At 58.6% G+C, this 25,879-nt stretch overlaps 1 protein-coding gene across 1 annotated transcript in view; it reads left to right on the top strand.

Moving 5' to 3' along the window:
- The first annotated feature begins 584 nt into the window (after positions 1–584).
- Positions 585–25,879, top strand: part of TSPAN9 (tetraspanin 9) — a 77,098-nt gene continuing 51,803 nt past the window's right edge. Inside the window, exon 1 of the mRNA XM_065887337.1 lies at positions 585–920. Coding sequence (XP_065743409.1) covers positions 585–920 — 336 coding nt within the window. The remainder of the gene's footprint in view (positions 921–25,879) is intronic.

Raw genomic sequence — 25,879 nt, 5'->3', positions numbered from 1 at the left:
GGCTCCGGAGATTTCGGAGTCGGGAGTCGGGCCGGGATTTCGCAGGGGTAGCCCAGCGGTAGAAGCTGCGGCGGATCCCTCGGCACTGCCCGCCGCGCGGCCGGGCAGCCCAGGGCCGGGGGCAGCTCCGCAAAGTCGCGGGGCGAGAGGAGGCGGGCGCCCGCAAAGTGACCGGGCCGGGCCGGGCTGGGACGGGGAGAGGGGTGCCGGGGAGCCCGGAGCCGGGCGCCCGGGTGCCTCGCGTGGAGCTGCGGTGCGCCCGGGAGGCGAGCCGACGCTCGGGAACGAGCAAGCAAATCGCTGCCTCCCCAAAGACTCTAAGTTACGCAGGCCAGCCGGTTCCCGGGGAGCGCGCGTGGAGCCGCGCCGCGCCGCGCCGCAGAGCCCTCCCGGGCCGGCCGGCGAGAAGCGGGGCGCCGGCACCCCCAGCGCGGGGTCCGGCCGGCAGTGCGCCCCGGGACTGAGCGACGGCGTGCGAGGCTCCTCCGACCCGCCCGCAGCCCGCTCCCGACTCGGGCGCCCCCTCCGTGCCACTCCGGGAGCGATGCCCCCCGCCCCCCGCGCCCCCCGGGAGCGACGCGAGCATGGAGAAGTCGAGTAGCGAGGATTCTTCGATCCACCGGAGTCCATCTTTGGACAGCAAGGACTCGGACTTTGCCAAGCCGTCCACCTCGGGCCGCCCGTTCGGCCGCGGCTTCACGGCCGGCGCCTTCTACGGCACCGCGGGCTCCCGCGGCCAGAGCCGCGCCGAGGCTGGCGTGAAGACCGACAAGTACAATGCGCCCAAAGGCAGCAAGTACGTGGTGTTTTACCTGGACCTGTCCTTTGTTCTCCTCCTAGAATTTAAGAAGTGCAACATGGCCAGAGGCTGCCTCTGCTGCTTGAAGTACACGATGTTCCTCTTCAATCTGATATTCTGGGTAAGTCCTTCCCAGTATCTCTCCTTGGTCTCCTCTCTTCTTTGCTTACGCACGATACCCTCTTCCCCTTCACAGCTGCATTGCTCTGCTCTCTGCACAGCGGTAAGTGGGTTTTAAAAAACCGTTCCCCCGGCCCCCGCCCCCACTTTCATTCATCTTTCTCTTCCCTTCTCTCTCCTTGGTGGCTGAATGGAGGCTGCAACTTGCCTGTCTTCCAGGAGAGACTTGTTCTACTCCTCGGAGGCTGCTGAAGTTTGCCGCCACCTTCTCCCCCTGTAAGAAACCCGTGCCCCCAACTGGGTGATGTGTAGAAATAGGTGTGGTGTCGGAATTTTTAGCAGCTGTGACCTTGAGTTGAATTCAAGCAGAAGTGCGGACGGTTTTCCGAGTTTCTTCTTGTATTCCTCCTGAACATGCACGAACACAGTCTGCGGCACTTTATGGGCGTGAGATGGGGGGAGTGGCAGAGGTCACGCCCTCCTGATCCTTTCAGTGAATCCCAGGAAAAGGAGAAGGAGCCCCTATCCCAGGCCGAGGGGCCCGCTCGCTGGCCTGCAGCTCTGCCCCCGAGTTAGGGCTTGTGTGGAGAGGGAGGGTGTGGGAGGGATGCTGCCATCGGGTGGCGGCAGCTGCTTTTGAGGGATTGCAGTGGACTGGGCAGGGAGCGGGCTGGCCATGTGCTCCCGCCGTGGGACCCAGAGCCTGGAAGGGACAAAGGGAGTGCCCCATCCCTGGTGAGAGAGGAGGTTCTAGAGAAGGTGCCAGCGGGTGGGGCAGCTCGGAACTGTGCTCAGTCCCCTGTTATTCTGCCCCTGTGCACGAGAAATACTAGGCGAATTGGAAAACTTCTTAAATGCGTATCTAGCTCTTCCGTCATCCCAACTTCTGCCTCTGCCTTTCTTCTCTGGAGCCCAGACGCAGTCCGCACAGATGTTTGGCCCTGCCCCAGGGCTGTCCTCCTCCCTTGTGGAGGCTGTTCACTGCCCATGGTCCAGGAGGAGCATGGGGGCAGGAGAGTCACCCAGTGCGCGGGGGCGGGCTGTGTGCGGCGTGCTTTGGTGTTCAGTGCTTGTGTGAACTGACCCACTTTAACTGAAGAACGTTCATGGGTGTGTATGGGTGGGTGACTTTTCCCTGGGAAGGGGAGAGCTCAGGCCTGGGCTGGAGGAAGACGCGGCTCTGGCCTTGGCTCCGCATTAGCTCTTTGTGTGACCTTGGGCAAATCACTTTATCCCTAAGGACTGGGTTTCCTTTCCAGTCCAATGTGGGGGGTGGTCGTGATGGTCCCCCTCACAGCCTCGCCTCCTTAGTTATGGGACCTCCTGCCTCCTTACCTTCTCTCTGGGGAGGGAGCCCCCTTCCCTTTTCTTCCGAGGAGCCTGGTCTGAGATCTTTTGAGTAGGATTTCCCCAGGTCTGGGTCTGGGCCACTGCTGGTAAGATGTTACCTGTCCTGTGGTGAAGGTTTTGTGGAAATTGGGGCAGATCCACTGGAATGTCAAGAATGATCTTGTGGCTGCCTCTGGACAAGTCCTCCTGGCCCTCTGGCTCGTTTGCCAGCATCCGTGTCAGCCAAGCACTGGTGTGTGTTTGTCTGGGGCCTGCGGATTTCCATGAATGCTGCCCATTCATTGTGCACGGCTTCCCCCTCTGTCCTTGTTCACAGTCTCCTCCTACCTTTCTGCCTTTCTGCCTCGCCCCACTCTTACTAGAAAGACCCTCCTGGGATGCTCGGTGCCCTGGCCAGTACCTCCCACTCAGACGCGCTCCTCCCCGCCCCCACCCCGCCACCTGCTGGCCAGAGTAGGTATAACTGCGTGTGCCGCCTCTTTTTTTCTCCGGGCGTTTGGGGACCTCCCCACGCGCTAGCTAGTGCTGTGGTCTGTGCCCTGCACATGGAAGGCACTGGTTGTGTGTTTGTGAGTGAATGAAGGGAGGGTCAGCGCAGTAAACCCACACATGTGGTAGGGATTCCCAATCCCACCTGACAGGAAAGAGAAGTCAGTTCTCAAACTTGCCAGTGATGAAGGCTGTCCTGGCGCCTTAGCTGTGGGGTGACAAGCGACTTTCTCTCTTCCGGTGGTTAATGAACTGGTCAGTGGAATGGCCTTCCTTTTTGGTTATAGTGAGAGAACTTACTCTTCCTAATAAGAAAGTGCCTACCTGCCTCTCTCTTACCCGGCTAGGACTCGATTTCTTCTAGCCTCTGACTTTGCTGGCTACGTAATATTTTCAGAATTCCCACAACATGCTATGAGCTGGGAAAAATTTTGAGTCTCAAAGACCCAGGTCTTTCATGCTTGTAGCGTATGGGATGATGAAATAAGGCCTAGACCTTAGGAGAGATGGAAAATTCAGCAGAAGAGAAACGGATGCTTGTGTGTGGGAGTGTTGGCCACTGCGTTTCTTGGCAGGTAGACGAGCAGGTGTAGCCAGGACTTGGGCTTGCGCATCCCTGTACCCCAGTCCAGCAAAGGCTTCCTGCGGGAGGTGCTTGGGCCTGAAATAGAAGGAGCAGTGGCGGGAAGAGCCAACTCGGAAGAGAAGGAGCGAAGGCGGGTGGTGGTGTTGGTGAGGCAGGACCTCTGGAGACCCCTGCTGCTTCCCAGGGCACCAGGGAGGCAAGGACAGACGTGAGTGAGAGGGTGGGTGCGAGGAGGGTCAGCGCCAAGCCCTCTGGGACCCAGAGCAATTGTGAGGAATTATGTAGCCATGACTTTTTAGTGTCATGGCTCAGAGCCCAAAAGGAGGCTTTTCTGAGGCATTAGAGTTGAACCTGAGGCCTGTAATCAGTAGATTGAGATCTCCGCATAGATCCTGAAGCCTACCTGGTCGTTCTCCAAACCCACCGCTGTGGCCACACCGCCTGCCTCCCGGGAGCCCGCTGGGAGGAATCCCGCTGCCAGGAGAGGTGCAGCTGTCTCACACTGCAGCCCCTCGCAGGCCTGAGGGGGCCTGGCTCCTTGCCACTGGGTGGAGCTTCTAGGGTATTGGTGTTGGCGGGGGCCCGGGTGACATCACCGGGGGCAGGATGGAGGTGGAGCTGTGCGCTGGCCTCCCCCACCCCTCCTCCTTCCGAGGAAGGAAAGGGCAGGTGCCTTGCAGGCTGCTGGGTGCCTAACTGTGGGGGGGAGGGGACGGCGTCCAGGTCTGCCCCTGGCACTGCTGCCTAGAGCCAGCTGGTGCTAGCCAGGTTGGCGCCCAGGGCAGCATTTCTGAGGGCCTGACATAGACGGTGGGGTAGAGGTCAGCCTGCCTGAATGAGCCCCACCTCCTCTGTGCCCGTGCACGCCCCACCTGGATCCTCAAAGAGAATGCTGGCTTTCCAGGTGGGTGCGAAATGAGCTGGCACAGAAGTTTCCCCATGCTGAGGGGCCTGTCCACCAGCAATCCAGCTGCCCCAGCTATCTCTCCTCGTCTCAGCCCCATCTCTCAGTCCTCCCGGGACCATCTGGTGGAATACTCCAGGCAGAGATTAAGCGAAGCTAAGCCCCTCCAGGAGGGCACAAAAGGCTCAGAGCTTTCAACTCTGAGTATCGGGGTGAGCTCTGAGTACTGGGGACCTTTGTCCCTTTCTTGGGACGGCAAATCGTGATCCCATCCCACCTCCTCCCAACCCAAATTGGGCTCCTATCTGATGGGGGCACTGGTTGGGAGCAGGGCTGGCGTGGCTAGTGTAATTGCCACTCAGAATAATGGTCACTTTGCATGTTCACCAGCAGAGCTGTCCCATCACTTTAAATCATGGCTGGCAGAGCAGTGACATTCTGGCCTCACCTGGAAGTCTATTCCTTGTGGATTGGTCTCTTAAGAAAGGCCAATTAGCCAAGGAGGCAGCGTTCAGGGTGCCTGCTGGGGCAGGAGAAGGGCTGGCGCAGGGCTGCGTGCGCCGGGTGTCGGGCAGGCACCCTGATTAACTTCCCCTACGTGGGGGCAGGCATTCGCGGCCTGGCCCCTCTCGGGCTGCTCACTCTGCCTCTGGGTGCGGGCAGCTTGGTCACGGCTCTCCAGCCACCTTGGAGGCACGCGTTTGGTACTGGCTTGGCCGCCAGTGGATGCTGTAGCTGCCCTGTGTCCGTGAAGCCCAGGATAGGGTCTGGTACGATCCGGACTGGGCGGCCTGGGGTGTCCTGAGTCTGTGGGCTGCCTTCTGTCTGGGAACGGAAGTCGTGAGTGGGCTGAGGGGTCAGAACAGAGTCCCAACAGGAGATACAGGCCAAGCTGGGCAGCAAGAGCCGCGTATGTAGAGGCTTCCCAAAGGCTCCGGCCGGCTCCCAGAGGGCGGCTACACGTGGGGCCTGATCCTTGGGGTGGGTCAGGCCTGGCTCTGCTCGGGGAGGGGGGCTGATGCCCCGAGACCCGGGAATGTAGCCGTGAGGGAATGCCGGCTCTGTGTTCGCTTCCTTTCCAAAGCATTAAAAATTAAACTTCCTTGTCTTGATATCTATTTTTAAATCATGTCAGAGCCAGCATTGGTGTCAGTCAAGAGGGGGTGGGGAGGAGGAGGGCAGGGAAGAGAGAGTTCCGCTGAAACGGGGGGAGTGCTGTCACCCCTGTGGGGAAGGGGCCGCAGGCCTGCCCCCCCTCCCGCTGTCCTGAGGAGCACAGAAAAAGCCACAGGCCTCCTCCCCCGGCCTCCGCGGAGGATGGGGCCTCGCCCTCCCCTGCCTCCATGTGCCTGGCTGCCCTTGGCTGAACTTGGCGGCGGGCTGTGGGCCTCACTGGGCCGTAGGGTCCCAATCGAGCCGCTTCACTCATGCCACAAGTATTTCCTGAATGCCCGCTGCGTGCGCAGGAGCCTGCAGTGCTGAGGACCGGCTGACTGGGCTCGCACGGGGCAGATCAGCTTTCCCGGGCCAGGAAGTCGTGGATGGAGAGGTCACCTGGCCCGTCCTCCCCCAGGCACCAGAACACGGAGCCCCCCCTCCCCCTCCCCCTCCGCAGCACCCTGGGCCGGGGCGGCGGCAGGCCTGGACTCAGCGTCCGTCCTGGGGGCCTGACTTGACCTGTCCTTCCCTTCCCCCACGCCGTGTGATGGCTGTCTCGCTCCCTCTAAAATGTTCGCGTCCATCAGAAATAAAGGGGAAGAAAAAGAGCCTGTTTCTTTTAGGAGCATCTGAGTTTGGAAAAAAGAATTCGTGAGTTGTGTCTTTTCTGTTTCTTCTTACGGAAAGGGCTGAGTGGGCGCTCTGTGGCTAGTGTGCGCTAGGTGCATTTATCGAACACCTGCTGTTAGCCAGGTCCCTGGGAGCAGTCAGGTGCATAAACAGGTAGTGACACTTCGGGCAGTAAGTGCTCAGTTGAGCTTCTAAGTAGAGTAATTAATACTGCTTAATAGAGATGACAGTGACAGCTGGACTTGGAAGGACGGATAGGAGTTTGCTGGATAGATGAGGATGGGCTTCCGGGCCGGGGAGAAGGGTGATCCAGACTGAGCCTCCTGCATGTGTGCAGTGAGCCGAACATAGGGAAACAAAGGGCGGTATCAGCCTGGTGGTGCCAGGCGAGGGCGGCTTCCTGGTGAGTTTGGCCTGTGTTCCGAGGACGAGGTGCTGGGGATGCCGTTAGGTTCGTCACCGGGGCTCTGCAGAACGGGATGCTTTGCTTTTCGGGCGGTGACCCCCGAGACGGGTCTTGCGGTGCCGCTCGGGCTGCAAGCTGTCGCTGTCGCTGATGCAGCTTACGGAGACGCCCGGCCGCTCCCCTTCGGCTGCCATGTACCTGCTTCCGTGGTTCCAATTAGCAAGCTCTGAGGCGGAGGCAAACCCATCGGGCAGAGTTAAGTCTTCTGAGCCAGCTTTGTCGCTGCTCACGTTTGAAAGCTAGTTTGCCAGCAGGAGTCGGGGCGGGGGGGGGAGGGGGGCATCGGGGCAGGGACATTACAAGTGGCGCGTGGAGGGGTGAGCAGCTCGGGGTGGAGAAGGGGCTCTCACCCCCCACCCCTCGCTCTTCCTCCCCCAGCCCCAGGACCTCAGGGGGCCTGAACTCTCTTTTAACGTGGTCGGTCCGTGCTTCCATTTGGATGGGTTCTGCCGTCTCCTCCCTCGGGCCCTGGCAGGCCTCCTGAGAGGCTGCAGGAAGGCCCTGGAAGGGAAGGCCACAGGGTTTCAAATCCTCTTCCGAGCGTGGGCAGCTCACTACCACGCAGGAGGCCGGGTTAGGTGGCTGGTGCAGGGGTGACTGCCTTCAGGGAGCTTCCCATCCGTTCCGGGGCTCTTCCCTAGGGTGTAGGTTCGAATCACCCAGGCAGCTGTGTACACGGGCAGAGGCCACCGTGCCCCTTGACCTACGACCTACTGACTCGGAGCGCGCAGGAATGAGGCCTGCGTTGTGAAGCGTTCCTACCCCTCCTGGTGCCTGGGCTTCCTCACGTGTGACAGTATCACCTGCCCTGCAGGGCTGTTGCCAGGGGCCCAGGTGAGGCGGTGTGTGCATGACACAGGTCCACTTCTTAGCGGGATGCTGGCACGCAGGACTCAGTGACCAGTGGTTGCAGGTGTTGTCACCGCCCTCCTGCAGTGACAGCATGGACCCCCAGGGAGCCCCCCGCAGTGAGTCAGGTGCCCAGGGCTGGCGTGACAGTGCTGGGCAGGGCTTTGGAGCCTGGACGGAGCTCCAGATGTCTTGTTAGGCTGGGGTGAGTACCATGTCCTCTGGTCTCAGGGAAACGTGGTAGAAATGGGGAGGCGGCTCTGTGGGAACGGAGGATGGGGTGGAAGGCAGTGAGGGAGGGCCGGGGTCTCGGACGCTGGGGCCTGCAGCTGCCCTGCCACACTGCACTCTTCTCAGTTGGGCCACGCCCTCCCCTGCCTCCCTTTGTTCCTGGTGCCATGAATCGGGCCGGCTGGGCCTGTGGTCACATGGCAGGGTCCCATGGTCCTCTGCCCTGGGCGCTCCAAGGGCAGGTCACGGCGCACACTCTGGGTTGGGCTCTGCTGGGCAGCTTGGCTGTGACCTGAGCTGACAAAAGACAGGCAACTAGGGCCTCCAGGTCACTTTACTAACCAGAAAAATGGTCGCTTAAAACTTTTTTCAAATAGCAGAATATATCATAGTTAAATTCATATAAAGATGTATATAACGAACATGTGCCCACCATGTGGTTTAAGGAGTGAAACGTCATCTGCACCTGCGAAGCCTCTGTGTGGCCCTCCCTGGTCCCGCCCCAGCATCCTGCCTAGAGAGGACCATTCTCCTTACGTTTTGTGTTCAGTGTATTTCTTTACGGTGCATCCTTAAACACCACATCGTTCGGCTTGGCTTGTTTTTAAGCTTTTGGTAGTTGGAAGCATTCTGAATTTTTAAAATTCAGCGTTACGTTTATTGATTCATCCGTGTTGATATGTGTGACGATAGTGCGTTTATTTTTGCTGCTCCATGGGATTCCGTTATGTGTGTGTGTAGCAGTGTATTCTTCTGGTGATGACATTTGGGTTATTTCCTTCTTTGCAAACATGCTTCTGGAGACGTTCTTGAATAAGCCTCCTGGTGCACATATGCCAGAGCGTCTCTAGGGCCTCGCTTCTGAACGTGTCTCTGGAGGAGCAGCTCTTTCCTTTCGGTCTTCGGACAGGGCTCTGCTGTGCGTGACCGGTACCCAGCTCCAGCCAGAGGTGACCCCACTGCATCCCCGAGCTTGTTGATCACGCACTTGAATGTTCTGGCCACGTCAAACTGCTGTAGAGTTCCTCAGCGTTGAGCCAGTCCGTGGGCCACACATGGAGAGCTGCTTTAGGAAACAGCAAGGATTGACATTGATGAGTTTTAGAATACTTGCATTTCCACTTTATTGGAGAATGACAGATTATTTTCCAAACTGGAAACATCAGTTGCCATTTCCCCCAGTGGAATGGCAATTGAAAATGGAAAGTTTGGGGCATTCTCCAATACGGTGGGTGCAAAATGCTGTGTTCTGTTTTAAATTTGCATTTCTCTGATTATTAAGCAACCTCTTTTCCTAGGTTTACCAGCCATTCTTTCCTCTTCTGTGAATGCCGCTTGATGTTTTCGTCCATTTTCCTATAGAGTTGTTTGCTTTTTCTTCCTAATTTTTAGGAGTTTGATCTCTGCTCTGGATACTCATCCGTTGTCCGCCAAGTGTACCACAAACACACTTGACAGCTTCCAGTTCGTAGCTTGTCTTTTCACTTTCTTCAGAGGTCTTTTGATAAACAAATTCTTTAAATTAATGTAGTCAAACTTATCAGTCTCTTTTGTTTGTGAGATGGTACTTTTTATGTATTATTTGACATAGCGTCTCAGGGACATCTTTATGTCCCTGGTAATAGGGCAGTGCTTTTGTCACAACATAATAGACGCTCATATTCATGAGGGTCTGAATGAATGAATGCATGATCAAAGACGAGTCCCTGTATTTATTTCTGAAGGCTTTACTTTTCATATTTAAGCGCTTCGTAGCTCTGGAATGTATATCTGCGTGCGATGTGAGCAGGGCTCCGACTCCTCTCTCCCCTTGTAACATCAGCTGCCTGAGCCCCCCCAGCTGGCCAGGCCCCTTCTCCCCCACTGGTGGGTACCTTGCACCTTTCCCTGTGCTACAGTGTCTGAATTACAGCCACTTTATAACAAGTCTCCATAAGTGGTAGGGCAAGTCCGTTCATCTCATGCTTTTCAAGAATGCTTGGGCTATTCTCGGCCCTTTGTTCTTTTGTGTAAGTTTTGGAATCAGTTTGTCTAGTTTCACCAAAAACCAATCCATCAACCCCACCCCCCAGCCCTGGTGGTATTTTGATTGTCCTTTCATTGACTCTCTTGATCAACTTGGGGAGAATCGCCATCTTTGTGTTTGCATTCATGAATATAAATTGTATTCTCAACGTGCATTTCTGTTCACGGACGTGGTTTACTCCACGTATTAGGCCTCTAATGTTCTCCGTGAGGGTCTTATGCGTTTTCCGCCGAGTGCAGACTTTTGATCCTTCATCCTTTGCCACAGGTGGCTCTGGTGTGAGGGATGACGGGGCGGCGGCTATGAAAGGAACAGTGAAAGAGGGAAAGTAGGGTTAGAGTCTCCTCTGGGAGAAGAGGAGCTGAGGGAACCCCCAAACCAAACACCGCTCGGTCCCTGGTGCCTGTCCAGGGGCTCCACGTGGCCCGTGCTTGAGTCAGGCGGGGGTGTGCGTGTCTCCCTCCAGCTGCTCTCCTCCCCCCCGGGCAGGGAAGGCCCTTTCAGAAGTCTCAGAGCGCAGGACCCTGTGGTCCAGAGTAGAAGCAGAAGGGGTGGGGGCAGGGGGCAGCCGTTGTGTGTGTCTGTCTCTGTGTGAAGATGCTGTGATAGCACAGAGGGCGTGGCAAGTTCCTGAGGGTTTTTACAATGGCCCCACTGCATGGCATGCGGTTCCCGGAGCAGGGATCGAACCCACGCCCCCGGCAGTGGAAGCGTGGAGTCTTAACCACCGGACTGCCAGGGAGGTTCCCCTGAGGGTTTTTAAAATGTCCTCGTGTTCCACTGGACTGGTTCTGCGCTTGCATCTTCCCCAAGGTACCCAAATTGTACGTTCTCAGAGCTTCCCCCCATACGCACACATACACAGTTATGTATGCATATATGTGTGCACATGTGTATACAAACCTAATGCGGTATTTATGTACAAACGTGTGTGTATGCCGTGTGACTATATAAGCAGTCAAAACACATTTGTAGTAAGTATGTGCGTATATATTTATACATATATGAACATGTATATTTAGAGAGATTCCCTCCAAGTGTGTGTGACCTTGGGTATAAGCTGGCGTCTTCATCTAAGCATCTCACGTTCTAGATGGATTCTGTACAAGCTGAGGCTCCCAGATTGCAAGCACCACACACCAGGCAGGGCTAACTCAGAAGCACAGAATGTATCTCCCCGTTTATCTCTCTGTCTGTGAGCAGTTCCCAGCAGTGTCAGTTGGCATCTGGGGGCAAATCACTTGAGCAGACGCCTCTTATTTTTACCGGCCCAGCTTTCTTTTCCCTTCTCTGGGTACCCGCACCCCTGTTTTTCTCTCCGCGGGTCTTTCAGTATCTATGAAAGATACCAGGTGAGCGCACAGGCTAGGAGGGAAGGCTGAGCCGCAGGCCACACATGGGCCAGGGACCAGGGTGCTCTGGGGGTCCCGTACCAGGACGATGGTGAGCTTGACCCCGTGGACTCCGTCAGGATGTGTCAGCTCCTGCCGCTTTGGCCCGTGGATCTCACTGTTCGAGATCCAAGAGACTCAAGATCTGGGAGGGAGTCTGGCCGGTCACGAGCCCAGCCCTTGGGCAGGGGTGAGCAGAGCACCCTGCTTGGCGGGACAGGGCCATCTGCACTGGGGAGGAGGAGAATATCCTCAAGAAAAACGGGTGCTGATACCAAACGAAGGGGAGGGCAAAATGGTGGATGAAGTGTTTGCCCCCCAATGCCAGATGCTGCTGCTGCTGGGATTTGCTCATCCCCTGAGATGTACCTGCCCCACTTCCTGGAGAGAGAGGGCGGGAGCAGGTGGGGAAGCGAGACCCAGGGCGGTGGAGCAGCTGCTGCCCCGTCCAGCGGCCCTGGTTCTGTTCACATGGCCACGCCAACTGCCTCTGCTGGTGAGATGGGCAGCCTGGGTGCTCCTCTGTGTGCCCAGCGCGCCTGGCTGTGCCATCCAGGTGTGTGTGAGTCGCTCAGGGGTAGGTGTTCTGGGTTCCCCAGAGGCAGGCCACTCTTCGGGGCATCTCCCAGCAAAGCACACTCCTGGATCCTAGCCAGTCAGCCCCTTTCCACACCCCTCCCCGGTGACCACCACCGGGCAGAGGCCCGGCCAGCTGATGCTCTGGGGTGTGCCTGCCGGGCCGTGCTGTTCCTTTAGCCCTGCCCTGGGTTGTCCTGACCTTCCTCGATGCTGAGTCCCAGGATTCCCCAAAATGTGTCCTCAGTGATGGGCCCTGGTTCGCTAACCCTCAGGCTGGCCTGGAGGAGGGGGAGGCACGTGAGAAGGGGGGCCCGAGCCAGCAGGGTGCAAACCTGGAGCAGGACCCTGGGAAGGAGGGGAGCATGGAGGAGGAGGAGGTCCTCCACAGGGTGCCTGCCTGCGGGCACCCCTCGTGGGGGAGGGGACCCTGTGTTGAGTGCCTGCCGTGTCTGGGGACGGAGCTGGGTGCTCTCCTGACCCTGGTGGGTGGTGTCAGTGTGTCCGTGTCCAGCCCCTGCCGTCTGTCTTCTGAGCACAGCAGCTTGACGGAGAAAGCAGGTCTCAGGGAGTAGATGAGGGCCAGAAAGGACAGGGCTCCAGGACCCGGAGGATGGGAGGTGTACTGCTGGGGAGAAGGCAGGGCAGGAGGACAGTCACGAGAAGGTTCTGGATGAGAGGGGGCGGGGGGAGCATGGAGGACGAGGGGGCAGGAAAAAGAAGGTGGTATGGGGCTTCCCTGGTGGTGCAGTGGTTGAGAGTCTGCCTGCCGATGCAGGGGATGCGGGTTTGTGCCCCGGTCCGGGAAGATCCCACATGCCGCGGAGCGGCTGGGCCCGTGAGCCATGGCCGCTGAGCCTGCGTGTCCGGAGCCTGTGCTCTGCAACGGGAGAGGCCACAGCAGTGAGAGGCTCGTATACTGCAAAAAAAAATAGAAAGAAGGTGGTATGGAAGACGGAGAAGAGGCTAATGCGTAGGGCTTGAAGCAGAGTGTGATGGGCAAGGACTTGCTCCCTGGCACAGTCCATGGCAGCCAGTGGACGGTAGAGACTGCAGGTGGCAGGTTTGGAGAACAGGTGAATGTGGCCTGGCCCACAGACCCCAATGCCCCTTTGCAGGGGGCTCTAAGGAAAGGGCGGCTGCTGGGGGGACCTTCCCGAGCCTTCTGTGCTGGAGCGGCGGCCCCAGGGTTCTCTCTGGGGGCGGTCATGTGTGTTCCCAGGCCCAACCGTGCTCCCCGCCTGTGGGCAGGAGCTAGTGACAGCTTGTCAGGCCGATGAGCCTGGGCCCTGGGCAAGAGATCTTTGACGTCTGAGTCATTTAGGACACGAGTCCTGACTGGGCCCTGAGGCCTGGGGACCCTCAGGGGGGCTGGGGGAAGGAACGTGGATGCAGTCAGAAGAGCTGAGTGCACAAGGTGCTTGATTCATTACCATTTATGGCAGCCGAAGAGAGCGGTGCAGGCCCGCCCCCTCCCCTCCGCCTCGAGCCCCCCTCTGCCTGCCCCTTTCTCAGCCTGCCTGATGGAAGGAGGGGCGTCTGTGTGGAAAGCGCACGTTGAGCTGAAAGCTGTGGGAGGATTGACAGGATTCTCACTTCCCTCGTGGATGGAGGCTCCTCACATCTTACTGCGGTTGGGTGGGCAGGGCGGGGCAGCCCCTCCAGCAGCCTGCGAGATCCTAGTGGGCCCAGCCATCAAACCTACATTTCCTCCCCGTTCTACAACAGAAGTGCCGAGTTCCGCTTTTCATGTAAGACATGCACCAGTTAACTCTTCATGTTGCACCTGGGATCCAGGTGGGAGAGTGGGAAAGAGCAGCGTGTGGTCACAGAGCCCTGGGTTCTAGCCCCAGCAGTTGCTAACTGGCTGTGTGACCCTGGACAAGTTACTTCCCCTCTCTGGGCCTAAGTTTCCACATCTGCACAATGGTAGACTTGGACCAGCTCACCTCGAAGACCCCTTCGGGCTGTGACATCCTGTGATTTTTATTCATTTCTTTTGCTCCCTTCGTGTTTTCAAAGAGTTGGGGATTCTTGAGATGCTTTATCTTCCTCTTCCTCTTGGGTGGAGTGAGGGACTAGGGATGGAGTTCTTTACGTCTCACAAGTGGGGAAACTGAGGCCAGAGTGAGGGGGGACCCATCAGGCAGGACTGGGTGTGTCCTCCCTGTGCTGGAACTTGCTCTCTGAGCCTCATCAAACTGCCCCAGGTTCTGCTCTGCCTCGGGTCTCCCGGCCGTGAGCTGGGCCCAGGCACAGGGGCTCTGGATTCCATGGCCCACCCGAGGGCAGGAAGAGATGGGAGTCTGGCTAGGCATTCTGCCACAGCAGCCCCCGCTTCCCTGCCTGGGAGGGCTGTCACCACCAAGCAGGTAACGAGGGGCGGGCTGCTTTATTCAGCGCCCCCAGTGCCGCGTTTGACACCCAGCGCGCTGTGAGGCTCCCTTCCGGTTGTTAGAAAGACGCCTTAAAGACGACTGTTCCAACTGCACCCGCCAGCACTAGGAAGGGCTTTCTTTTCCCTCGTGCTTTCCCCAGCCCCTGCTCCTCCAGGCCTCCGTCTCTCCCTCTGCCCGCTTCTATAGCCCCGGCACCTCCCCGTCCAGCTGTACTTGCAGCCGCTGCCTTTGAGAAAACAAACAAACAAACACCCCCCCCCCCCGCCCCCCACTCACGGCTGCAGGCTGTGATGCTGTCCCTTTCTTGTGAACACAGGGACTGTCCCGCTCCCCCACTGGAAGGGACACATGCAGTTTCACTTCCCGCCGTCCACCACCGCTGGCTGCGTCTCCCCTTCCTCTCAGCCCCTCCTCTGTCCTTCCGACTTTGTCATGAGGGCTGCGGGCTCGTGTGGAAAGAGCCTTGACGGGAGTGCGGGTTCCCCTCGCAGCCCTGCCTTGGCTTTCCTGCGGGGACTTCAGCTTCTCATCTGTAAGATGGGGATAAACCTTAACTCTTGGCTGGCCAGCCGGGGAGAGTTGTCCGGAGGACACACTGAGGTGTTTGGGAAGGTCTCTGAAGTCTGTAAAGGGGGATGCTGATGTAAACTGGTATGACTGTCATGTTCTTTCCGTAACTTCCCATGGTGCTGTGCCCTTGTTTCCATTTCAGGGTGGGCCCGAAGGCCCGCAGTGGGTGTTCCCTGAGGCATTTCACCTTCCAGGCAGCCTCGCTGTGTGGTCCTGGTTCCCGCAGGCCGCCTGCCCAGGTGCCCACGGAGGCTGACACCTCAGCAGAGCCCGCTCGAGGCTGCCCGCAAAGTGGGGTGTCGGGCAGGAGCCCCCTCCGACCTCCCCGAGGCTCTGCGCTGGGTCAGAGGGGAGAAGGTGGGCCGGACTGGGAGCAGCTGCAAACACCAGAGAGAGCTGCTGTCACGCTGGTTCAGGCTCCTGGCTGCTGTCAGGGGTCCTAAGAGCACAGTGGGATACCCTGTGTGTCCCAGGATCACAGAGCATGGACCCTGTGACCCAGGGCTGCTGTTCGGGCCCCGCCCGCCTGGCTCTGTGCTGGAGGAGCCTCCCGGGCAGGCCCTTTTCTGGCGGCCCTGAGTATGCGCTGGGACTGGCGGGAGGTTGGGTGCATTTGCTTCTTGGCTTTAACTGCCCCTTGGGGATGTGCAACCCGGGCGTCTGTCCTCTGCTGGACAGAGCCACTGGCTTGTGCTTCAACCGTGGATAGTGGAGGTAGGTTTCGGGGGCAGGATGATCGCCCACATCGCTGTGGACCCACATGAGGGGACCAGGACCCTTTCCCTCCCACCCCGGGCACTCACACCAGGGCAGGTGGGTCTGGGGGCAGGGCGGGGCAGGGGGCAGCTTCTCCAAGCTCGTCCTCCCCGTTTTGTAGTGTCTTGGAGGCACCCGAAACATGTCTTCCCCTTAGAGCGTCAAAGGCCTTCTTTTGCTTTTAGGGAGGCTGAGTCGTAGGGGAGGTGTTATGTCAGGGGTCCAGGCCACACCGGGAATAAATGAAGCCCGCCTGGCAGCGCCGGAGCCACTGGCACCATACCCGAGTAGGCACGGAACCCGAGTGTATTAGGTGGGTCAGGAGGTGGCCTGGCTTCCAGGGTGGGTGGGTCCCTGAGGGGTCAGCTGCTGCCCCTTGCCTGCTTCCACTGAAGTCCACTGTGGGCCGGTCTCTCCAGGGAGCTGCGGGCGTCCTGGGGGAACGTGGACCTCCTTTGCCAAGGCCCTGACCTCCAGCCTTCAGACAGACACCCATGGCCCCTTGCTTCAGGGGGCTCTGAGGATCATTCTGGATCCTTGTGAAATTCCAGGCCAGGCCGCTACCCCAAGGGCCCACTGTCCTGGGGGGTGGCTAGGCTGCCAGAATGCGCCTCTGAACCAGGGTTGGAGGAAGGGCTAGGGAAGAAGGGGAAGGGGCAGAAGCCATCCTCTTGCCTTGCTGCTTAACTTGCTGGAGTTATTTTTCTGTGTCTTTCTGTCTGGTGTTGCCAAACTTCTATTCGTGCCTTTCTCCCTCTGGGTTTGTTTTTTGTTTTTTTTGTTTTTTTTGTTTTTTTTGCGGTACGCGAGCCTCTCACTGTTGTGGCCTCTCCCGTTGCGGAGCACAGGCTCTGGACACGCAGGCTCAGCGGCCATGGCTCACGGGCCCAGCCACTCCGCGGCATGTGGGATCTTCCCGGACCGGGGCACGAACCCGTGTCCCCTGCATCGGCAGGCGGACTCTCAACCACTGCGCCACCAGGGAAGCCCTCCCTCTGGGTTCTTATCACCTGGATATTAGGAGGTATTGGGAGGTGAGCCTCCACGCTCCCCTGGTGCCACCCCTGAGCTGGAATTCCGGGACCGAGATGAAGGCAGACCTGGAGCCTTCTGGGAAGACATCTTGGGTCCCCTGATGGAGATGCCCACTGCCCAGCTTGGGGACGACTTAGGTCTTGCATTCCCGGTGATGGAGAAGGCAGTGACCCCACCACATCCAGCGCCCATTTCTCTGGTGTCTCCCGCATCACCGAGGCAGCGGTGAGGAGCCCCATTTGGGTAGGTGGCCTGGTCTTTGGGAGGGGTGAAGGGTGACCGCCGCTCCAGACCTCACGCGCCCGTGCAGACACTTTTCTCTCCCTTTCCCTTGCCCCAGGGAATTGGGGGTGGGGAGAAAAAAGTCAGAACACACAGAGGGGGACTTGTTCTGGCCTCAGCTGTCTCCTGCCCGCATCCCTGTGCCCACCCTTCTCGCCTGCCGCCGACACCCACTTATCCCCCTCCCCTCCTTCCAGGCCTCCCTAGCTGCCCAGGTGGAGGTAAAAGGTACCGTGGTGGGAAGGGCACCGGCTTCAGAGACACACAGGTGGGTTTGATTCCTGGCATCACCACCACCTGTTTATATGAACCTGACCTCATCTGTCAAATGGCTCGGGAGTAACCGAAACACTGTCTGAAGAGTGCTCAGCCCGTTGTCCCGCACACGATGGGCGTGTTGGGTCCAGGTGGGGTGTGTGGGGGCAGCTGGCCGACGTGGGGAGCGTATGTTCAGAACTGGTTTGGGGGGCCCGGTCGCTGTTCTCGGCCACCTTCCCCAGCTGGGCCCTCCTTAACTCTAGGCTTTGCTTTGGTGCTCTCTCCAGCTGGATGAGGGGCGTCATTCTGTGCCTCCCACCCCTCCCCCAGCTCCTTCAGGGCGGGAGGACGAGGCCAGGTGAGGAGTGAGTCCAGCCGCCCAGGGCTCTGAGAGGCGGAGGAAATCGAAGGTGGGGTTCTGGGCTTTTAGGATGCTCTCCAGGGACTCAGTGTTTAAACTGGAGTTGAAACCTCTCTGAGCTCTTGAGAGGGGGGCCGGGAGGAGGCCCTGGGGCCTGCATCAGCCGGAGCAGCTGGGACCTGGGTGGGCAGGGGAGGGTCTGGGATGGGCAGCAGCTTGCCCACCTGGCTTTGACGGCGGGGCTGAAGCCTGTCTGTGGGGAGACTGGGCGCCCCACCGAGGGTCTCAGCAGAGACCGAGCGAAAGAGGAGAGCAGGGCCTGGGAAGGGAGGAGAAGGAGAGGAAAGGGAAGAAGGGCAGGACGGAGCAGGCCCGGGCCAGCCAGGGTGGGGCGGGGGACGGGGCTGGTGGGAGGGGCCATCCGGTGGGCGGGGCCTGCGGGCGGGGCCGGGCGGGGCCGGGCGGGGCAGACGCGGGCCAAGCCCGCAGGTAGGATCGCTGGGGGCCGCGTCTGCTGCCCCTTCCTCTGCGCGGTGGTGAACACGTCTTCGTCACCAGCTGCCTGTGCTCAGCGGCGCTGGCTCTCCGCTGCCAGTAACAAACGCGGGTGGCTGGATCTGGGTCATCAAGAAGACAGCCTGGCCTGCCTTGTCTTCCTTTACCTCGGGCAGCCCGTGCACTGGAGTGGAGGTGGGACCCCAAGGAGGGGCCGGAGGCACCGGCGCCACGGTGGACGTGTTGGCTGTCAGGGCCACTCAGCCAGCCTGGCAGCCGCTGTGCTGACTGTCCGAGTCGTGTGGTTGTGAAGCGAAGGCCCCAAACGGAGAGGGATGTGCTGGAGATGAGGGGTTTCCCCTCCCACTGGCGGCCGTGGTGGTGGCCCCAGCGTGGGCTCAGGGTCAGACGCTGTGATCCAGCGAGGCGACTCGGCCTCTCCAGGCTGACGCTGTTCCTCTGTGGACGACGGCAGTGCGCTCGGCCGACCCGGGGGCTGTCGGCTGGGTCTGCAGGGGGTGTCTTGGCACCGCACGGGGAACGGAGCTGCTGCGTGGTTGGTTGTCGCTATTTTGTTGTCTCTGATGAGGAGCCGCTCTGTTTGCTCAGCCTCAGGCCCTGAGCTGGGCTGAGCGCCTGACCAGGACTGAGCTCCCGGAGGCGGGCGTCGGGAGAGACGTCCTGACTTCTGCTGGGCCGGGAGCAAAGGAGCAGCCAGGCTGGCAGCCTCTTAAACGGAGGCCCCTCTTAAGGCTGTAGAGGCTGGTTTGTACATCTTGCTCTGGGGTCTAGGATTACGGCCCAGAAGGGGGAGGTGGCAGGGACGAATTCGAGGTACCCACAGCAGCTGTCACTTCTGGGAGCTCCCAACCACGCTGGACCCTGGTCTGAGCACCCACCTGTGTTGAACCTGGTCTGGCTGATTCCAAGCCTTCCATGCTCCTGACCACTGTGTTGCCCTTTACTGTCCCAGGCTGGTGACGGACCAGGGCATGTGACTTAGCGTGAAGCTCTCAGGGCTGGCAAGACCCTGGGTCTCTTCCCGGATCCCCTCCAGGGGTCTGGGTGTGCGGGCAGCCCCTGGCCGACAGGCGGCAAGTCCCACCGCCGCATACCCTCCTGGTGGGCGCTCAGGGGCTGGGCCTGGCGGCCTGTGCACGGCACAGAGCAGCTCAGCAGATGTGGGCAGAGGTGCCTCTTTGGAGCAGGCAGAGGTGGTCAGGCTGAACCTGGCCGTTTGCTGGGAGTGGGGAGTGTTGGGGGGCAGTCTGTGGAGGAATCTGATGCTGGTGTTTTCCTGGGACTGACATAGCCCCGCTGTCTTGGCCTGTGGGGTCACTGCCTCCCTGTGATGTGGGACCACTCCCTGCCCCCTGGGGACGAGCACACCAGGCTGCTGGCGGAGGGGCCCAGGTGGGAAGGGTTTTGTCCTTCAGAGGACAGGCCGTGCTCATCATAGATCTTGGATAAGGAACATGCTGGCCTTTGCCCGTGGCTCCCGACTCTGGAGCCATCCTTCACCTGTTGCTTTTTTCCGAAGATGCAGAGATATTTCAAGTTGCCTTTTATGGCTCTGGGACAGGAGAGCCCTGGGACTGGTCAGCGGGCTGACCTTTTGCAAGGTTGCTGGCTGTTGGTGGGAGGAGGGGAGACAACACGGGTCATGGGGCTGCTTCACTGAGAGCACAGGTGGGGCTTCCCAGGGCTCCCTGGTGGCAGGCCTTGGGGTCGGGGGAAGGCCTCTCATCAGGACCACTCGCTAGGTCTCTCACCCCATCCATTACTCCTCCTTCCCTCGTTCATTCGTTCATTCACGCCTTCATTCAAACACCTACTTATGCAGGGATGAGACACAGACCTTGCCTCGTCATGACCAGACTGCCTGGACATCCGGAGACATTGTTTTGTATTAAAGGGAAATATTAAAGAAGGCTGAGCAACTGATCGAAGCTTTCCCTTTTCTTTTTAGTTTTTTAAAAAATATTTATTTATTTGGTTGCGCCGGGCCTTAGTTACAGCAGGCGGGCTCCTTAGTTGTAGCATGCAGGTGGGATCTAGTTCCCTGACCAGGGATCGAACCCAGGCCCCCTGCATTGGGAGCACGGAGTCTTAACCACTGTGCCACCAGAGACGTCCCTTTTTTTTTTTAGTTTTGATAAAATTTAATTTAATAACATTATCACTAGGCCATTCAATGCACTTATTATTACATTTCCTTTAAAATTTTTATTGGAGTATAGTTGCTTTACAATGTTGTGTTCGTTTCTGTTGTACAGCAAATGAATCAGCTGTATGTATACGTATATCCCCTCTTTTTTGGATTTCCTTCCCATTTAGGTCACCACAGAACATTGAGTAGAGTTCCCTGTGCTATACAGTCGGTTCTCATTAGTTATCTATTTTATATATAGTATCAATAGTATATATATATCGATCCCAATCTCCCAATTCATCCCACTCCCCCACTTTCCCCCCTTGGTGTCCATACATTTGTTCTCTACGTCTGTGTCTCTGTTTCTCCTTTGCAAATAGGTTCATCTGTACCATTTTTCTACATTCCACATATAAGCGATATTAAACGATATTTGTTTTTCTCTTTCTGACTTACTTCAGTCTGTATGACAGTCTCCAGGTCCATCCATGTCTCTACAAATAACCCAATTTCGTTCCTTTTTACAGTTAATATTCCATTGTATATATGTACCACGTCTTTATCCATTCATTCCTCTGTTGATGGACGTTTAGACATTGTTTAGAGCAGTTTTAGGTTCGCAGCAAAACTGCGTAGAAGGTTAAAGAGAGTTCTCACATACCTTCTGCCCCCAACCCTATGAAGTCTCCCCCACTATCAGTGTACCAGAGCAGTACACTTATTACAATCAATGGACTTATTTTGACACACCTTTATCACCCAAAGTCCATCATTTACATTGGAGTTCACCCTTGTTGTTGTACATTCTGTAGGTCTGACAGCTGTACCATGAAAGGTATCCACTGTTACAGTATGATACAGAATAGCTTCACTGCCCTAAAACTCCCCTGTGTTCTACCTATACACGCGAAGCTTTCCTTCGGACGTGGTAAAACGCGTTGTTTAAGGACATCACACACCGAATGAGAGTGTGTTGGAAAGAAAGCAGCAGCGTCTCCGGTGCTCTCTTTCCTTAGAGCTGCCAGGGCCCTTTGCCATCTTCTCCTGACAGTTCTTCCAATAAACAGCTATCGAACTTCTAGGCTGCCCTAGACACAGCTCTGGGCTGTGCCCCACTGGGATGCAGGGGGCAGGGCACAGCCCTGGGAAGAGGAGGTGCGAACGGGATCCCCACTTCCTGCACACAGGGTGCTGGCTCCGGCCCAGGTGAAGCTTGCTTGGCCTTGGGTGGAACTGGTACTTCCAGAGTCAGGAACGGCCGCAGCTGGCGGGCTCGGGGGCCCTGCTGGGTTGGCCTATGACGGCGGCAGAGGGAAGGGAGCCAGGTCCAGCACATGCCTACCGGCCTGGGCCTTCCCCTTGCCAGGTTAACAGGCCCTCCCAGCACCGTGGAGCCACGTCTGGATGAGTCACAGGGGTCTTGGCTCTTGGCAGCCTTTCCCAAGCCTGGTGCCGCCCAGAGGTGATCCTGATCAGCTTGTGTGGGGCCTTGTTTGATTTATGGCTCACTTCGTGTTCTGGCTCTGTCACCCGTGTTCCTGCCAAGAGCGTGCTGAGTCCAGGGCCCTTTCTCCAGTGGGCCCTCAGGAAATAGTAATTGGCAATTGAGGACCAGAGACTCTGGTTCACCGGTGCTGGCCTCTGGGTCCTTGTTCTCCCACAATTTATACCTCTCTTTTTCTTTTTTTTAAAAATGTATTTATTTTATTTATTTATTTTTGGCTGTGTTGGGTCTTCGTTGCTGCACGCGGGCTTTCTCTAGTTGCGGTGAGCCGGGGCTACTCTTCATTGCGGTGCGCGGGCTTCTCATTGTGGTGGCTTCTCTTGTTGCGGAGCACGGGCTCTAGGCGCACGGGCTTCAGTAGTTGTGGCTCGTGGGCTGTAGAGCGCAGGCTCAGTAGTTGTGGCGCACGGGCTTAGTTGCTCCGCGGCATGTGGGATCTTCCTGGACCATGGCTCAAAGCCGTGTCCCCTGCATCGGCAGGCGGATTCTTAACCACTGCGCCACCAGGGAAGCCCTATAGCTCTCTTCTTAAATCATCCCCCAGGCCTCATGAGGGACCTCTCCTCCTCACTGCGGGTTTTGTCCTACACTGTGGGTTTCATCACAGCTCGGACCATCCAGATTCGGAGAACCGCCACCGGAAATGCACGTGGAGGCCAACGTGGACAGATGGGTGGAGCGTGGGCAGGGAGGCCCGGCCCTGGGCAGGGTTGGCCCTTCCTGGCCCGTCTATTAACTCTGCATTAGCATGTGCTGTGGCGTTATCTCTAACAGTTTGATTAATGCCACCTCGCTTCTGCTTACAAATTAGAAGCCTCTATTGTGCTAAGTCGGCTTTGAAATCAGTGTGGAGTAATTGCAGTACACGCGTAGCTGGATGACATTAACATGAGAAATGTGCCGTAGTCGTCATCCTTGGAACAAACACGACCAATTACAGTGAAATTGCACGCCCTTTCCCCGGCTAATGGGAACACAGCTCTCCACCAAGGCCTCCCTGGCACGGCCAGCCCTGGACAGAGATGTGTCTCAAATGGGTTTGTCAGGAATCGGGCTAGGAACCATCACGTTGACGTCCCTTGGAGGTGTCGGGCCAGACCGAGTTTGTTTCACTGCCTGTTCCAGACCCCTGGCTTTTGAAGTGTGGTTTGCTGTCGTGGACACTTGGGGCCTGGTGTGACGGCCCTGAGAGCCTCAGAGTGTGGTGCTCTGTGTGAGTGCCCGTGTGTGCGTCTCTGTGTGCACACCCACGTGCGTGTGTCCCTCTTGCTTAGAGTAAAAGCAGTACCCCTGAGGCCAGGCCATCCTCGTGCGTCCTGCCCTTCCCCAGCAGTTCCTGTCATCAGCGCCCCCGTTTCCTCGCTGCTCACCCTCTGGTGTAGGTGCTGGGCAGGGCACGGGAGTCCAGGTGTCTGGACGCTGGAGCGTGAACTGGAGGCAGCAGCAGGAGACTGTTAGAAGAGCGATCAGCCCAGGGCCGACAGGCGGCCAGGCAGCAGGACAGCTGTCACCCTTCTCTGCACAGTGGGGTCGCAAGTAGATTTAAGACGAAATCCTGATGCTGGGCTCCATCCTTCGAAATCCTGCTTTAATTGGTCTGGGGTGTGTCCTGGGCATCTGGATGTTAAAAGCCCCCTGCCTGCCCCCCCGGGCCAGGGATTCACATACACGTGTTACCAGGGCTAAGAACTGCCATCTGGTCCATGTCTCTGACTTCAGATGGGTCTGTGCTTCTCTAGGTGGGACCCATACTAACTGATGTTAAAGATCTCCGAAAAAAAAAAAAAAAAAGGCGGGACCTGATAGGCCTCCATCTAACCAGACTCCCTGCTGCTTCAAATCCTCCCTTGGCTGGACGTGAGTGGCTGGCCCCGCCTCTGTATGGAAGTGGCAGGCAGCATGTCATCACTGGGAGCACGGAGGCCTTGCCGACTCATAAACGGGACAGTAAGGCTTTCGCTGGAGAGCAGTGCAGCCCCCCGGGGATTGTGCTATGTGCTACACGGCCTGCCGGCACCTTCCCCGGCCGCTGCAGTGGAGTTGAGGGCCCTCGGGGATCTGCAGGTTGTTGGGGGGAGGGGCACAAGGGGTCCGGCCCTCTCATTTTATACAGGAGGGACCCCACATAGGAGAGGACTCTGCCAGCAAATCACAGTGATTTGGTGGCAGAGGTCAGGCTGGAAGGCCAGGCCTGCTCCCATCAGGGCCGTTTCCCACACGTGGCAGCCCCAGCTGGGAGAAGCAGGCCCTGGACCCCATCTCTGGGGAGGCTGAGCCCGGGGGCAGGACCCCCGCGAGCGAAGACCCTGAGCTGCCCGCGTCTCGGCGAGGCTCCCAGACGCACGCATTGCGCCAGGCTGGCCGCTTGCCGGGCTGGGGGAACGACAGCTGTCAGGTCTGCTTTGACGCCAGTGCGGGCCCCTGACAGATCCCCCAGTTCTGTCAGCTCGGCTGCCACAGCTGCGTACTTCTTGCTGGGGGAAAGCAGGTCTGCCTCAGATGGATCAGCCCCCCGGGGAGGGGGAGCAGAGCGAGGGTCGGGGTGACCAGGTGGCCATGGGGGCCGGTGCCCGTCCCCATGCGGTGGTCAGACCATCACTCGGCCACTGCACCGGGAGCGTTACCTTTGACCTGGCTCTGGGCGGGGCACAGCCCCCTGCTCGGAGAGCTCCGTTCTGGTGAAGAGACGGGCTCCATATCATCCTGGCACGCTAAGAGCTGTGATGCGGTGAACACAGAAGCTGTGCGCACGCCTGAAGCCAGGGCCTGGGGAAGGCTTTCTTCTGCGCCCACAGTGAGCGGAAGTGAGGGGCTTCAGGCCAGGCAGGGCTTTGCCTCCTGGTGTCCCTCCGCCTGCCCCCAGCCTACAGGCCTGTCCACCAGGAGCCCAGCAGTGAGGCCGGTAACAGTTTCTGCACCTTCCATGGAAGGGGGCACGGTGGTGGGGAGGCTTCATGCCCAGGGCCGGGTGGGAGGCACAGGGCTCTTGGGGGGGCGGGTGTCCGAGCACAGCAGGAGCCACGTGCACGCTGGTGCTACTCGGGGGCAGTTCGCAGGCAGCTGCAAGCAGGCAGGTCCCCGTGGGATGCTGGCCCGATGTCGCATCCTCACGGGAAGATGAGCAACGCATCCCTGTACACTGCCTGACTCACGCTTGCCTCCGGAGCCTAAAAAGGTGGGAAAGCAGCTCGCCCCGCCACACTAACAGGAAGAAGGGGCAGAGTCATTGGCTTAGTCTGGGGAGCAGAAGGGATGCTTTCCAAATAGATGATGCTCATCCGAGGGGCATGACCATGGCCACCCCGTAGCCCCGAGCCTCCAGGCTGATTCCCAAGAAAGCCGGGCGGGGTCTTGCTTAGCTGGAAGAATGGGCTTGTGCCAGGAGGACCCAGAGGGACCGTTCTTTTGCGCTCACTCTGCCTGCTGGGCCAAGCTGGGACCCACTTGGAGACCGTTTTGCCTTTCTTCTGACCACAGTCGAGCTCACAGGGCCCATCAACGTCCCAGGCCTGACACGAGGTGGGAGAGGGGTCAGGGCCGCTGTTCTGCCGTCTCTCCCACCGGTCAGGATTGCGGAGGGACAGAGTGCCCAGGCCTGACACGAGGTGGGAGAGGGGTCATGGCCGCTGTTCTGCCGTCTCTCCCACCGGTCAGGATTGCGTGGGGACAGAGTGCCCAGGCCTGGCACGAGGTGGGAGAGGGGTCAGGGCCGCTGTTCTGCCGTCTCTCCCACCGGTCAGGATTGAGTGGGGACAGAGTGCCCAGGCCTGGCACGAGGTGGGAGAGGGGTCAGGGCCACTGTTCTGCCGCCTCTCCACAGGTCAGGATTGCGGAGGGACAGAGTGCCCAGGCCTGGCACGAGGTGGGAGAGGGGTCAGGGCCGCTGTTCTGCCGTCTCTCCCACCGGTCAGGATTGCGGAGGGACAGAGTGCCCAGGCCTGACACGAGGTGGGAGAGGGGTCATGGCCGCTGTTCTGCCGTCTCTCCCACCGGTCAGGATTGCGTGGGGACAGAGTGCCCAGGCCTGGCACGAGGTGGGAGAGGGGTCAGGGCCGCTGTTCTGCCGTCTCTCCCACCGGTCAGGATTGAGTGGGGACAGAGTGCCCAGGCCTGGCACGAGGTGGGAGAGGGGTCAGGGCCACTGTTCTGCCGCCTCTCCACAGGTCAGGATTGCGGAGGGACAGAGTGCCCAGGCCTGGCACGAGGTGGGAGAGGGGTCAGGGCCACTGTTCTGCCGTCTCTCCACCGGTCAGAATTGCGGGGGCGACAGAGTGGAGACTGGGGGGATGGAGGCCTGGGAGGTTGCCCTGGCTGAGTGCTGGAGCTGGGGAGTGCGTGTGTGATGAGGGGAGCAGGGGAGGGGCAGGGCAGGGCTGGAAAGGAAGGTTCTTTCTTTCTTTCTTTCTTTTTTTTTTTTTAATGTTGAGCCTTCTTTTTATTTATTTTTATTTTTGGCTGTGTTGGGTCTTCGTTTCTGTGTGAGGGCTTTCTC

The sequence above is a fragment of the Phocoena phocoena genome, chromosome 11 (genome assembly GCF_963924675.1).
Source record: "Phocoena phocoena chromosome 11, mPhoPho1.1, whole genome shotgun sequence".
Classification (NCBI taxonomy): Eukaryota; Metazoa; Chordata; class Mammalia; order Artiodactyla; family Phocoenidae; genus Phocoena; species Phocoena phocoena.
This window is presented reverse-complemented; position numbering and strand designations above follow the sequence as displayed.